This window comes from Brettanomyces bruxellensis, chromosome 4, assembly GCF_011074885.1.
Source record: "Brettanomyces bruxellensis chromosome 4, complete sequence".
In the NCBI taxonomy this organism is placed as follows: domain Eukaryota; kingdom Fungi; phylum Ascomycota; class Pichiomycetes; order Pichiales; family Pichiaceae; genus Brettanomyces; species Brettanomyces bruxellensis.
The window spans coordinates 1-13,666 of record NC_054685.1 but is presented as its reverse complement, the minus strand read 5'-3'; the positions used below and the strand labels follow the sequence as shown (position 1 = coordinate 13,666).

At 38.8% G+C, this 13,666-nt stretch overlaps 5 protein-coding genes across 5 annotated transcripts; 2 read left to right on the top strand and 3 right to left on the bottom strand.

Annotated features, from left to right (window-relative positions):
• Positions 1-192: 192 nt before the first annotated feature.
• BRETT_001561 (uncharacterized protein) lies at positions 193-2,781 on the bottom strand (the record flags this gene model as incomplete). The annotated part of the gene is made up of 1 exon (XM_041280108.1): positions 193-2,781. One exon carries the CDS (start codon positions 2,779-2,781, stop codon positions 193-195), a length of 2,589 nt encoding a protein of 862 aa, XP_041134991.1.
• Positions 2,782-4,706: 1,925 nt separating this feature from the next.
• Positions 4,707-6,080, bottom strand: BRETT_001560 (uncharacterized protein; the record flags this gene model as incomplete). The annotated part of the gene is made up of 1 exon (XM_041280107.1): positions 4,707-6,080. The coding sequence occupies one exon, from the start codon at positions 6,078-6,080 to the stop codon at positions 4,707-4,709; it is 1,374 nt and encodes a 457-aa protein (XP_041134990.1).
• An 865-nt stretch (positions 6,081-6,945) lies between these two features.
• Positions 6,946-7,947, top strand: BRETT_001559 (uncharacterized protein; the record flags this gene model as incomplete). The annotated part of the gene is made up of 1 exon (XM_041280106.1): positions 6,946-7,947. The coding sequence occupies one exon, from the start codon at positions 6,946-6,948 to the stop codon at positions 7,945-7,947; it is 1,002 nt and encodes a 333-aa protein (XP_041134989.1).
• A 255-nt stretch (positions 7,948-8,202) lies between these two features.
• BRETT_001558 (uncharacterized protein) lies at positions 8,203-10,275 on the bottom strand (the record flags this gene model as incomplete). Its single annotated transcript, XM_041280105.1, has 1 exon — positions 8,203-10,275. One exon carries the CDS (start codon positions 10,273-10,275, stop codon positions 8,203-8,205), a length of 2,073 nt encoding a protein of 690 aa, XP_041134988.1.
• Positions 10,276-10,787: 512 nt separating this feature from the next.
• Positions 10,788-13,292, top strand: BRETT_001557 (uncharacterized protein; the record flags this gene model as incomplete). Its single annotated transcript, XM_041280104.1, has 1 exon — positions 10,788-13,292. The coding sequence occupies one exon, from the start codon at positions 10,788-10,790 to the stop codon at positions 13,290-13,292; it is 2,505 nt and encodes an 834-aa protein (XP_041134987.1).
• Positions 13,293-13,666: the final 374 nt, after the last annotated feature.

Genomic DNA, 13,666 nt, shown 5'->3' with positions numbered 1-13,666 from the left:
GTATAAAATTAGTTTAGTTTATAACCCCAGAATTATATTGCATGTTCCAGGAGAGAGTAATTACAATCCCTTTTTTTTAGTAACTCAGTATGTAAACCCAAACCAGAAACCCATTTCTTTATTTTTCCTTTTTTGTATAAAAATAGCTATATAAATAACCAAACTCATAAAAGCGATATCCATTGCACGAATTCAATGTTTAATTTGTTGAACCTCAATCTTTTTGCGAAGCAAAAGAAGCCTTTTGCCAATGACATTAATAAACCCCTGTACTGTTTTCCTATCCGAGTCATCCAACTTATCAAAAGTCTTGCTTGCCGACACATTTTCTTCATTATTTAATAATGCCTCCAGCATCCATATTGCAGTTGAATAAGTTAGCTCACAGCCATATAAATCCCTATTTTTCATTTCATTTAAAGCCGCATTCTTCGACATCTCGAGTGCCCTATCAAAAATAAGCTTTTCTGCCACTACCCATTGTCCTCTGCCATTACTTATATCTTTAGAATCTGTGCTATTGACTAGTTTCTCACGCAAATATTCTGCTTTCTCCAAGCATTCATTGAACTTAGATCGAATCCATTGAACTAATTCATTCATCCTTGGAGATGCGGCAGAATCCATAGAATTTGTGTGCCACCACTCTGATGCAACATACATCGCCTGAGCCAATAATGATAACGTCTTCACATATAATGACAGGCCCTCTTCACTGATATTTCTTATCATCATGGATGGTAACGAGTCATTTGTTCCACTAGAACCATCACTTCCTGGGGATACATTTGAACTAATCGTTCTGAAAGATGGTGGCATGGGAATCAACTGACTAAATTTCACTTCGGCAAATAAACTCACCGCATGAGCCATAGTAGCAAGTGTCTCCAATTGTGAAACAACCTTCTTATCCTCAGATATAGTTTGCGAATCATCCGGAGATATTGGCTTAACTATCTGCTTAGAGTTGCCATCGTTTCCCGAAAGAGCACTAGTCAATAGTGGATTCAATATTTTACTTTCAAGAATCTTTGCACCGGAAGCAGCTTTTTGCTGCTGCTGTAACTGTTGATACTTCCAGAAATCCTGTGAGTACTTCCGTTGACCTGGTGATCCATGATGCGCGATGCCGAACAGTCGACTCGAAGTGTAGCCCAAGGCTCTGGAGAGTGCATTTGTGGAATTCATGATGAGAGGTGTTTTCCGTTCACTGAAGCTGGGCTTCCTATGTGAGGAAGCACTCGATGAGGAACTTCCAGACGAATATCTCCTGTCTGCAGGAAGAAAGCTATCATTTCTGGGAGAAATGGCAACCGCACCCGATCCTCTTTTATTTAATTCATCTGCTAGTGCATTTACCTCAACCGTTCGCTTCTCAACGACAACATAATCCTTTTCAAATGGAGAAATAGCCCTTGGCTGCTCAATTTTGTATGTATTTACTGTTCTCTGGTGTAACTTTTGTAGCAAGGAGGCATCCTTTTTCCCAGGAGGAGGACTATTCCTGGTTATTATACTTTTTATTATCTCATCCTTCGGCTGTATTCCAAATTCTATGCTCTTGCTATCCGACGTGGGTTTCGAAGAATTTGTATCAATTGCCTCAGTGTGGGCTTTCTTATCAATTTTTGTTTCATTTTCATCTTGCACCGTACTCTTAATGTGATTTGTCGAAACGTCATCATTCTGATCAGAGTTTTCCAACTCTTCTTCGGGCAAAGTTGTTAATGGTGAAGTCGTGCCCAAACTTGAACCTTTCTTTGGTAGATATTCACTAATGAAAAGTTGATCATCATCCAGAGAGCATTCCAAGGGTTGATCATCACTCTTTATCTCGCCCACAACCAATGGATATTCAAAAAACTCGGTAAAGCCCATTCTTTCTGTAGGATCTGCCTTTAGAAGACTGCAAATTAATTTAACCAGCCCTTCGGAAAGTTTTGCAGAAGATGGAAACGATATTTTGTCCTTCGCCCTTTCTATTTTTTTCAACAATTCGACGTGATTTGCAGCCCGAAAGGGAGGCCTTCCGACGGCCATTTCATATATAACAGCACCAACAGACCACAAGTCAGCTTTTGCATTGTACTTTTCATATCTGAGAATTTCCGGTGCCATGTATAATGGAGAACCACAAAGAGTTTCTGCCATGGAGGTCGCCGGAAGAAACCTTGCAAAGCCAAAGTCAGCAATCTTAAGAACTGGTAACTCCCAGAGACCTGCATAGTGCTTTTCTTCAAATTCTTTCTTAGAATGTACTGGTGGGCATAGCAGCAAATTCTGAGGTTTGATATCTCTATGAACCAAATTCTGCGAACGTAGGAACTTTAAGGCAGAAGCCAGCTGCTGTATAAAGTTAATGACGAGTACTTCGTTCATTCCTCTACTCTGAGGAGGAGAAGGATACTTTTCAAGAATTGATTTAATTAATGGATGATGAGTTGCAAGCTGGTCTCTTTTCTTGATAAAATATGATAAGTCACCTAGAGAGCAATATTCCATGAACAAATGAAAGTGCTCGTCCGTTCGAGTACAATCAAGCAATGCAACTATATGAGGATTCTTAAGGTTCTTAAGAATCGAAATTTCAACCTCCAAGTTATCGATGAGTTTCTGGTTTTTTAAGCGACTTCGAAATACAGACTTGATTGCGACTGCTTTGCGTGTTCTCAAATCATAACCTTTGTAGACATTTGCGAATGATCCTTTACCGATTTCGGGACCTATTCGAAAATGTCCCACAATGTGATTTTCCATTTCATCTGAAGATTTCAGGGACATTGTGGATGTTTGTAGCTATTACTTATCTTCGTTGGAAAAAAATTGGAATGCACTTGATGGTTATAGTGGGGAGAAACTTTAGTTTTATCTCTGATTCCCAGCCGATGACCAGTAAATATTTGTAAGCACAGCCTTGATTTGCCTTTATGCGATAAGAACCGATCTCAAAAAAAATAAAAATAAAATATATAAAGGAAATGCGCGCGACTAAACAGAGAAGAGGGATGCCCAGATAGATAGTTCACGTGTTGTCGACCAGATGATACGAAGGTAAATCAAGCAGACACTATTTAAATATGCTTTTCCTTTGCTTGTAATGAAGAGGAAAGAATCTGTAACCACAGTGATTTTCCCTAGTAAATTCAGAGACAGGTACTATCACGGTTCTAACAATCCAAGGAGCGGGAAGGAGATGTTGTAAGAGTAAGAGAAACAATCACGTATAAGTATATGTGTGTTTCAACTGAGTCACAGAAATTGTAAAAGTTTATGACTCAGAAAGAGAATATTAGTGCTGATCAAATTTATAATCAGGTGTAACCATGAGATTACAACGACCGTGTAATTTTCTGTATGCTAGCCGGAGAGAATGATTTATATGCTTTTTGAAATAACATTTAGATGGCGTAACACCATGCAAGGACCAACTAGTAGTTATCGAAGAAAGTAATTACTACAAGAGAAACAAGAGTATGTTAGAAAGGGATAAGGAAAAGAGTCGTAAAGGTATGGCACGTAAAGTTGGGAGGGGGAGCTTAGTATAAATAAATCTGGAGCCATAGTAGAGGGGATAAAATATTTTTTATTATTAAGAAAAGGGATGGCGTCCTGCTAGATTTAGTTAGCGTGCAAAAAATATAATTGAAAGCTACAAAAAAAAATGAATGACTAACTGATAACGAATATGAGAGAATGCCGATCAATTAGGTAACCTGGCGCGGACAATCGTGCATGCTCACACATAGTAGAGAAAGCTATCAAATGCTAAAGGAGTCTAATGCACTACATGATATTCAGAACAAATACAAAACAAGGAATACAGGCGGCTTCTCTGTAATACACAGCAACATTTTAAAGTGAAGGGGTGTACCAGATAAAATGTTATCTTTCTAAATGTGCGTACAAAATTGGGAAGATTAAGGAGCCACACAAAGACTGATAAAAAATTTGGAGAGCGCCTTTTGACCCCTTATAATAAATAATAACCGTCGATATATTTGAAAGTAAATTAAGCAAGTATTGGGCTCTAGATAATACTAACAAAAATTGATAACAACTCTGTGATAGTGCGGATAAAACATATTTTATGAAGATGGTTATGATTATTCAAGTATATATTTATTCATAGTGCATGGGGTGGCAATCCAAACGGAATACCGCTTAAAACGGTAAGCTTGCCGTGAATCTGATACAGAGAATGCACTACTCAGATTGCCATATTTCTAAATTTTTTAGACGATTAGCGGCTACTCCTAAGAAMMAAAAAAAATCTCGTTCATAACCTTTAATGTACAATCTGTATCAGCCTGCTTAAATAATGGGAATAAATATTGGACTTGAGACATTGCTATTTTTAGGTGTTCCCCTTCATGTTGTACTCAGTGCTTGTCCTGTCTACTTGTATTCCGAAAAGTGAATAGTCCAAGTTACATATAAGTGAGGATCGTTCGAGAAACTATGATGATACTAATAAAGAGCGATATAACAATTATCAAGTCATTCCTACAATCTCTAATAGATTCCAATACCTTTTGTCAATTTATCTTTTCCGATAATATCACAATCAAGGAAAAGAAATCGTAGATTACAACCGCTTACAGTGAGAAGTAAAAATACCAAATTATTGTCCATTTTATCTGAATAAACCAACATCGTGAGTTGTGAGCATCAATTTGTAAACCAACGCCTTTGAGTATAAGTAGCACTCAGAAACCTGTAAATTTATTCTGCTGCTGGAATTGCGCTTGCTGTTGAGGCTGCTGAGGCTGCTGGTACTGAGGAACACCATTTGCAAATTGCATAGGGGCAACTCCTGTTTGGAATTGAGGCATTGCATTCGTAGGCATATATGTAAACATTCCGGTCTGCTGCGGGAATTGCTGTTGTTGTTGTTGCTGCTGCTGCTGCCGCTGCTGTTGCTTCAACTGATTCAAAGTCAGAGAACTAGTACTGGCTCCGGGATTAACAGTAGGAGCAGATGGATTTACCAACATTGAAGTTGGCATACCACCGGCGGCAACACCATAAGCTGCTGTCTGTTGCATCTGTAATCTCTGACTTTGGGCTGGATCAACATACTGCTGTCCATTTTTATCCAAGTAGTAGTATATGCCTGTATTTGGATCAACATACTGATATATCTTGTCGCCGCTATTATTTGGTGCACTGCTTGGCGTACTAGCTTGTGCAGAAGTACTCGGATTCGAATCAATCCAATCATACGTTTCTCCATTCTGCTTTTTTGCCAAGCTTGAGCTGCTTTCGCTATGCTTTCCTTCCTGATCCCTTCTTTGGGGCAAAGGTGGTGGCGTTTCAGAGTCCTCTCGTCTACTTGAACTTCCCTCATTTTCAACTAGTCTTGCAGCACGACTTAAATTGCCGTGTGTCCGACTAAGAGCTTCTATGTTAAGATCCAGATCCTCATAGCCCATGTCAAACTTCATCTTTCGTGCCATATCTCCGTATTTTCTCCTTTCTTCACCTGTTGAAGGCCTGTGCTGCAAGGTCAATGAAGCACTACTTCCATTTCTCGAACTATACGAGCGTGCATAACTTCTTGACCTGGACGATCTTCTATGACTGCCATACCCTCCAGAACTTCCAGAAGTGTAGCTGGCGTTATCTTCGTAATCTCTGAATCTATCTCTCCTTCCTCCATATGACCTATCAAAGTCCCCTGAGTTTAAAACATCCAGATGGTAGTCTTCTTCAGAGATTGGTGTGTTCCTAAACTTCCCCAAAACGTACTTATCTCTGAGATATGAGATCACTGTATCCTTATCTTCTCCGTTGAACGGGAATGGAATCCGTCTTGCATTCCACACACGGTGATTTCTGTCATTACCCATTCTCTCCATGAAATCGAGCTCTTCCGAAGTCCAGGTATCCAAACTCAACGATTTAACAACTGAGACATCCTCTCCCAATGCACGATGGGCAGATGCGCATTTTCCACAAAGAAATATACCCAAATTGCACGAAGCCCACGTAGGGTATGAGGATGAACACTCACAGCACTGATTACGGTTTCCCGGTGCATTAAGGAGACTTAGCAACACTTTTTCTTGTCTTGACTTCATTTTTGTACTTTTTTTGACAAGAAATCGTGTTACACCTGAAAGCAAGAGTATTTATCTAGTATCAGTGGCTTGTTGCAGTTCCGTATCAAGATTTTTAAATTTTCATTCTGCTTCTGTACAATATTGTTTATCGACTGGCCTATCGAAAACCGGATTTTCATCAAGATCGTAGCGAACGAGACACGCAAAAAAATAAAAAATATACCAAGGTAAAAAAAAATAAAAATAAATTTAGAATATAATATCTCGGTGAGAAGTATATGCTCTCATCTCACGCTTAGCTTGACCCTGAAAATAAAGGAATGAATACATCACTATCAGCAAAATGTCTTCAAATATTGATGTAATTGTAAAATATTTTACATCACGAACTGTATTATCTTCAAACTCGGAGTAATTACAATTTTATTTACCTTAATGTTTTATCCATAGTCCGGTGGAATAAGCTGTGAATGCTTTTGGATATTATCTATCACCGAAGCTCCTTTGTTTGATATGGTGTCATCCTTAAATACTTGCCCGCATTATCCCGTAACAGTCTAAAAAAAATGGCAGCTTTTAGTTAGGAGAGGGCCCAAGTCCTGTTAGGCCGAAATCTTATCGGCGAAATTTTAGCCCGCAGGTATACGACTGTTGCGCTTCAAAATATATCCAAATTTCTCCTACCCAACATTTTATTTACCGTTCCGGAACATTTTAGAATCCTGCTTAACAAAACGAATCTTCGTTCCTTCTATAAAATAGATGTTCACCGCACCATATCATGTATTTTGAAAAGTCCTAAGATTAATCGATGAGTTAGCGATTGATAATCACTGCATAAACCTTCCATTCATCCCAGGAAAGAGAATATCATTTGTTAAGAATGAATTCAGCAACCCAGTCTACATCTGTGAGTGAAGACCGTCCATATTCTATCATCAAATCTCGTTCCAAAATGTCTCGTACACCATTAATAAGGCATAAAAGTTACGATTCACATGGATTATGCACAATTGATGAGGTGCCATTATGGCAGCGAGATAACGATTTCATCCTGGGCGGATATGTTAGAGAAACAAACAGTTTCAGAAGATGCTTTAAGTCACTTTTCTATCTCAATAATGAATGGGTCAATGTCTACACACATCTGGTCCCTGGAACTTTAATGCCGGTTGTCCTTTTTCTTTTACGTCCTTTTAGAAGAGTTAACAATGACAATTTCATAGGCTTTATACCATCTGCAATTGTCTCGATTCCAAAGTTTGAAAACACAAATGGTACCGACAAGTTGATTTTCGGACTTTTCTTTTTTGGGTTCATGACATGCCTTTCGTGCTCGGCAGTTTTCCATACAATCAAGGTTCATTCGCTTAAAGTGGCTAATATGGGTAATAGTATTGATTATGCGGGCATCGTGGTTCTTGTCATTACATCAATGATTGGTATAATATATTATGGATATATTGATTCTCCTATTCCAAGATTCATATTTCTGGCTATTACCTTCCTTTTCGGTGTGTCTTGTCTAATCACCAGTTTGAGGCCAGAATTTAAGTCTAACGAATGGAGACCTTTCAGAGCCCTTATGTTTATCGCTTTCGGTTTATCTGCACTTTTGCCAATTGGTTATGGAATATATAGATATGGCTTTGAGGCGTCTGTTCACCGCTGTGGCTTCTGGTATGTTGTGGGTGAAGGCGTTGGATATATCACAGGTGCAGTGTTGTATGCATTGAGAATTCCGGAAAGATTTAGACCAGGAAAATTCGATATATGGGGACATTCGCATCAGATCTTTCACGTTTTTGTTGTTTTAAGTGCTTTCTCACATTTTAGAGGGCTGGTCGAGAGTTACATAACGGCACACACTACTCTCATGCCATGATCGTTGTTTAGGTACACATTTTCCTTTTCTATATTTCTTTTGTCCTTCTTGTTCATTGGTTTACGCTATAATGGTGAGCAAGTTTCTGCGATGTCGTTGGGTTATTTTATGAATTTTATATTTAATGACTGAATATTAGAAAAGTTAACATTAGTGGTTAAAATGTTGCCCCTGTTTTTATAAGCAACCTGTCTGAATTATCTAAACACCATCTAACAATCCTTTTGCAGGACTTCAAAAGACTGGCCCTATTAATCACACCCCATTACTTATGGCATATAGATCATAGGATGGCGATGATATTAAAACTCCGGTTACCAAGTCACCATTAACACTCCATTCAATAATATCCACGTATTTCTCCTTTTGACTTGTGCTTAACGTGTTACCAATTCCCTCAACCTGGTTTCCGGTAGCCTTAATGGAGACATTCTGCATTTGCCTTGATCTCAGATGTGAATATAACTCCATGATCTGACCTTTGACTTTAATGTCATCCTGCGTTCTCATCTCAACCTTGCTGCCTTGTAAATTAGAAGATACAAATTGTGTATAGCGCCTGCTTTTAAATATAAAATGCTTGATTAATGGAGCAGGTATTTCAATTGGTGAAACTCGACCATTTGGGAAACCAGTGGTACCATCCGACCCCTGTGTTCCGACCACAGATTTATACAACTCTCTGAATATAGTTCTATTGAGTTTAATATCCTGGACTATGGCATGGGAAGCTTTTCTCATCTCAAAAAATGTGTCTTTGAAGACACTGATTAGAATAACAGCCAGCTGTGTTCCCTTACCTAAGTTGTTATTGGCATATGAATATTGATTTCCAAGTACATCGGTGTTTAGATCGTGCAATTTTAGCAATAGCTCATCTTTCATCTCTACGAGTTGAATGAAAGCGTAGAGAAATCCGTTAGGATTAAATTTTGGCAGACATATCGGGACCCAAAAGTCCTCATTTGTCGCTAAAGGCATAGTACCGCTGGGATGGTCGGTACCTTCTTCAACAGTTGACTTGAAAGTATTGGTGTTGTAGATCATCGAGAATAGCAACATAAGATCCAATGAATGAAGAGTGTGTAGTCTTGGCCTAAGCACACTGACCAATCTTCCATTTGGTGCCACTAGCAACCCATATAGCAAGTTTTCAGACCTATGCTTCAGAAAAATGCCATCCAACTTCTTTCTGGTTTTATGCCTGATATTAAGACATTCAAGACCACCAACAATGGCACCAGGATTCCCAAAATTTGTTAAATCGTTACAAATGGCGTCCAAGCATGAAATATCAGCTTTTCCCAAAATGCTCCTCAAATCAAAGTTGTCCCTTTTCTCATAGACCTTCTCAATATGAGGTTTGCTGAGTGTTGCAATAAGAAAGCTGTATATTATATCAAGTTGCTGAGCCAATTGAGCATCTGACTCCCCAGTCGATGATGAGGTCATCAATAAAATTGGAGATCGATCTGCAAATACTAATTTCACCGTTTTACCAATGCCGTCTTTGGCCGTGACGGAATGAATATGTTGAGAACTACCGTCAGGATGATACTGAAAAAATGAAACTATTGTTTGTATAATGCCAGCATAGACTGTAACAATGTCATCGCAGCCATTCATCGAATAAATCGGTTTTCCAGCGGAAGAGAGGATAAAGAAATGCTTTTTTTTGGAAAAGAACACCCTTTCGGTCGCTTTGTGATCAGAGAAATCAGGTGTAAAACCAAAATTTGTGAATGGTGCCATAGATGCACAGGATGAAGGTGTGTGCGTAACAGACTCTACCAATGACAACCTATCCAGTATTGAAGATTGCTCTAAAGACCCACTAGATGTATGATTTTGTGTATCGTTAATGTATGGGGAAAGAAAACTTGGCGAGTCGACAAATGCACCATTGCTATTTGTAATATTAATGCTTGATGAATGACTTCCCGTATTTGACCAAGTCACAGTTGGCTCATCTGTGCTTATATTTTGTTTGTGGTGAGACGTTTGATTATCACCTTTGTTAATCTCCAGTCTTGGTCCTCCAGTTTCAGTATTTAACACCCCGGTTGATTTTATCTTCTTAATCTGTTGGTTATCCGGTTCAATAGATTCTTCGTATAAAGATGGTTGCTCTGAAATGAAACCTGTTTCTGTATTTTCTACATTCTCTGCGGTTAAAGATGAAATTGGTTCTTGTCGATCCAATAGACCGTCAGGGATTATGCTTTCAGCGGTAATGAACATTTTAGAAGCCTTCTTGGAGAGCTTATGCTTCTGCTTTACTGCACTAATGGACAAGTTGTCATATGGATCAGTCTGAGATGGATGCATATTGAATATGAAATGAATGAACTAACAACGTTGAATGTCAAAAAAGCGTCTATTGCTCTAATGTCCTAATCAAACCTCTTGAAAGAATTGATTAGATTAAAGCAAATAACCTTTTGAACAATTGACCTATTTCTATGTGTTTTAGCCATTCACATGAAAAGTGATGAATTGATTATTATTAAGTCTAATTGGCGGTGCCTTAGTATATGGAGAAATTTTGAGACCCCCGTATTTTTAGTCGGGAATCGCGCAAAAGTTGGCTTTGCTTTGTGCCAAAATATAATATATAGTTGATGAATCGACTAAGTATAATGTGTATATCTCCGCATATACGGTCAATTTACTTAATTAAGGGACCTATCTCCTGTATTCGAAGAAAATCTGTGGTTTTTTGTGCCTTCATAATAAGGTTTTATCAGGATTGAGCTTGTGTTTTATCAAGACGGTTATATCTTGCGGTTCTGTTCATAATCAATAGCGTTGTATATGGCATATCGCCTTATATTCGAGCAATGGCAATCAATTCTTCGGCAAATAGCTCCCCGCCTTCATTTATGTCCACCACACAACGTCTCCCTCATCATCAACATCATCATGAGCATTTCAGAAGAGTATCAGGAATATTTCATTTGCCGCACGTTATTTCTTCACGGCGTTCATCCAACACTTCAAAAGCTTCAATACGGCATCTAAGCACTTCTTCAGCATTCAACGATTCCAGAGATACAGTAGAGAGTTCTCGCTCATATATTAATTCAACTGCTGAGGAATCAAGCGGTACGATGGTGCCTGAGACTTTAAAATTTGATCATATCCAGAGAAGAGGAAGAAAGCCTCCCCCATTGACAATTGATGTGCCGCCTGATGCTTCCGATCGTGTCAGTCTACCAGCACCAAGCATAAATAATGTGGAATTCAACAATATTCGAGGATTACCAACTGAGCCCCCGTCTTCGTTTCAAAGACATCGTTTATCTTTATCTGGTATATCCCAGAAACAAGGAACCGCTCAATCAAACGCCATTTCAAAGCAGCATCGTGGTACTTTGTATGGGAGACTTCGAAGCAAAACACAAAATGCTCTTCATATCAAAGATGATATTGGCTCTCTTTCCGCAAATAGATCAAATGAGGATAAAAGTTCTGGCAGTACAAGTTATAGCAGTACAGTAGTTGAGCCGTTCGCCAATTCCTCATCATCATTGGTAAGACAACAGCCAATAAAGAAGCTTCCTGGTCTTAAAACCTCATCATCTACCACTCGATTTGGCAACTTGTTGACAAGGACTGCCAGTAGATTTCATCGACAATCCACAATGGATTCCAACAAAGGTTCCATTTTCAATATTAAATCGAATAACTCATCTGCAACTTTAGGAGAGAAGAACTATTCTGACACGGCAACACTGCTGAATGTCCAAAACTTGAAGGGTCACGACAATTTATCCATTCAAACATCGCTTCTTCCATCCGTTTCAAAGGATACGAAATCACCGCTTGCTAGAACCTCCAAAGAAGTCGAACGAATAGCGGCTTATAGATTAAACAATGGCTCATCCGACACACTACCAGGAAAAGTTCAAGCCGCCACACAACCAGCAAAGAACTGGATGAAGGCGCATTCGCACATGTACCTACTTAGGTCACGTAAAGATTCGTTAAAGTCATCTTCAAATTCCAATTCGAAGGTAACTCGTAGAGGACAAGCTGAAACAAGATACTCTTTTCGTCCGTCGGCGGCAAATAATACATTTTCCACAAATGATCTTCAATCTGTTCTAAAGGAGTTAGAAGAATTGGGTACTGCCGATGCTTCTAGGAAAAATATGAATTCGGAAGACTATGATGCATTTAGCATTGACAGAGAAAACGTTGCAGACGAGTCTTGGGCAATTTTTTGTTCTTTAGTTAACCCTTTATTCAAAGGAGATAGGCTAAAGGCTCCAATGGAGAAGATCAACAAACTAGTTTACCTTTATCAGAAGTTGCGCTCTCCCGGAAATATCGAAAGCTCAAATAATGCCATGCAATGGAATCATAATGAAGCATCTGTTCAAAGTACGGCAATGAGTATGGATTCATATAATAATCGCTTAAGCTCCTCTCCTTATACTCCTATTACTGCGCCGTCACCAACATTTGGTTTTCCGAGTAATACATCATCTCCCGCTGAGACTAATGATGTATTAAATACAAATTGTGTAAATGGAAGTAGACGGATTTACGAGGAGGTTCAAGAATTTCTTAAGGTTGGTATGACAACAACACTATCCTTACTTTACTACGATCAAAATGATAAAATCATGAAGATACGATCCCTGCCAGGATCCGAATGCACAAACAATAGTCGATCATTCACAAACACCGCCGATATGAGTTTCTCTTCATATCTATCAGATGATAACTTTGAGAAAAGTTGTTTACTGCTTTGGAATTTGTTCTACAGAAAAATATACTTTTATCTTCAAGGAGTATTTTTGCCAATCAACAAAAACGAAGCAAAAGCATCCGCACTGGGTGGCTATAACAATGGATCAGATCAGACGATTTCAGATAATGACGTAGTTATGTCGGACCTGATTCTTGCGGCTTTCAGGGATCAGGTGATTATTCCTTTATACCAGGTCAATAGACAAGTGGAAACGGAAAATGAAAGAAAACGAGAGCATGATGGTGTCATTGGTGCAATGGTATCAAATGTTAACTTTCGGGAAACTAGAATCGTTGATAATTTTGAAGACGCGGACAAATCCGACAACACCGCCATAGTGAATGCGGACAAGTCTACAAGTCCGAATGACGATGAGAAAGCAAATGAAAATAGCACGGATTCAAATTACTTGCAAGGCACTGATTTACTTAGATGTTTCACCATACTTAATGGGGTACAGACGCATGACACAAACCAGAAGATTATAGAGAATCTCATGCAGCAAATGAGAGAAAGATGTTTAATGCATAGATCGTCTACGAGAAATGAGCAAGACACAAGTGAAAATGATGACGATCAAGATTAGAAAGAGCATATCAAAATGAATAAAATACGTCAAGATAAAAAATAATACGTCACAGTTGAAAGGAATGTATCATGTTATGTAAAGATTCTAGTACGCGCACAAATATAGATATGAAAGTGTCAAGTCATTTGACACCATGGTCTCCCATTTTTAGCTTGATAATGACAGAGGGATGGTTCAAGCAGCATTGAGATAAGTGCTGCTGTTAAAACTCCTGCACTATCACTCATTCCAACGCATCCAATCGCAAACTCTCTTTCTGTTGGTTCTGTATGCTCAGTTAGCGATCTATATGTATTAACGTACGATGTACCACCTAGTAGACCCTCATAAAATATTAAAGCCAGTACTGCATAAACATTGGGAGCCAAGGT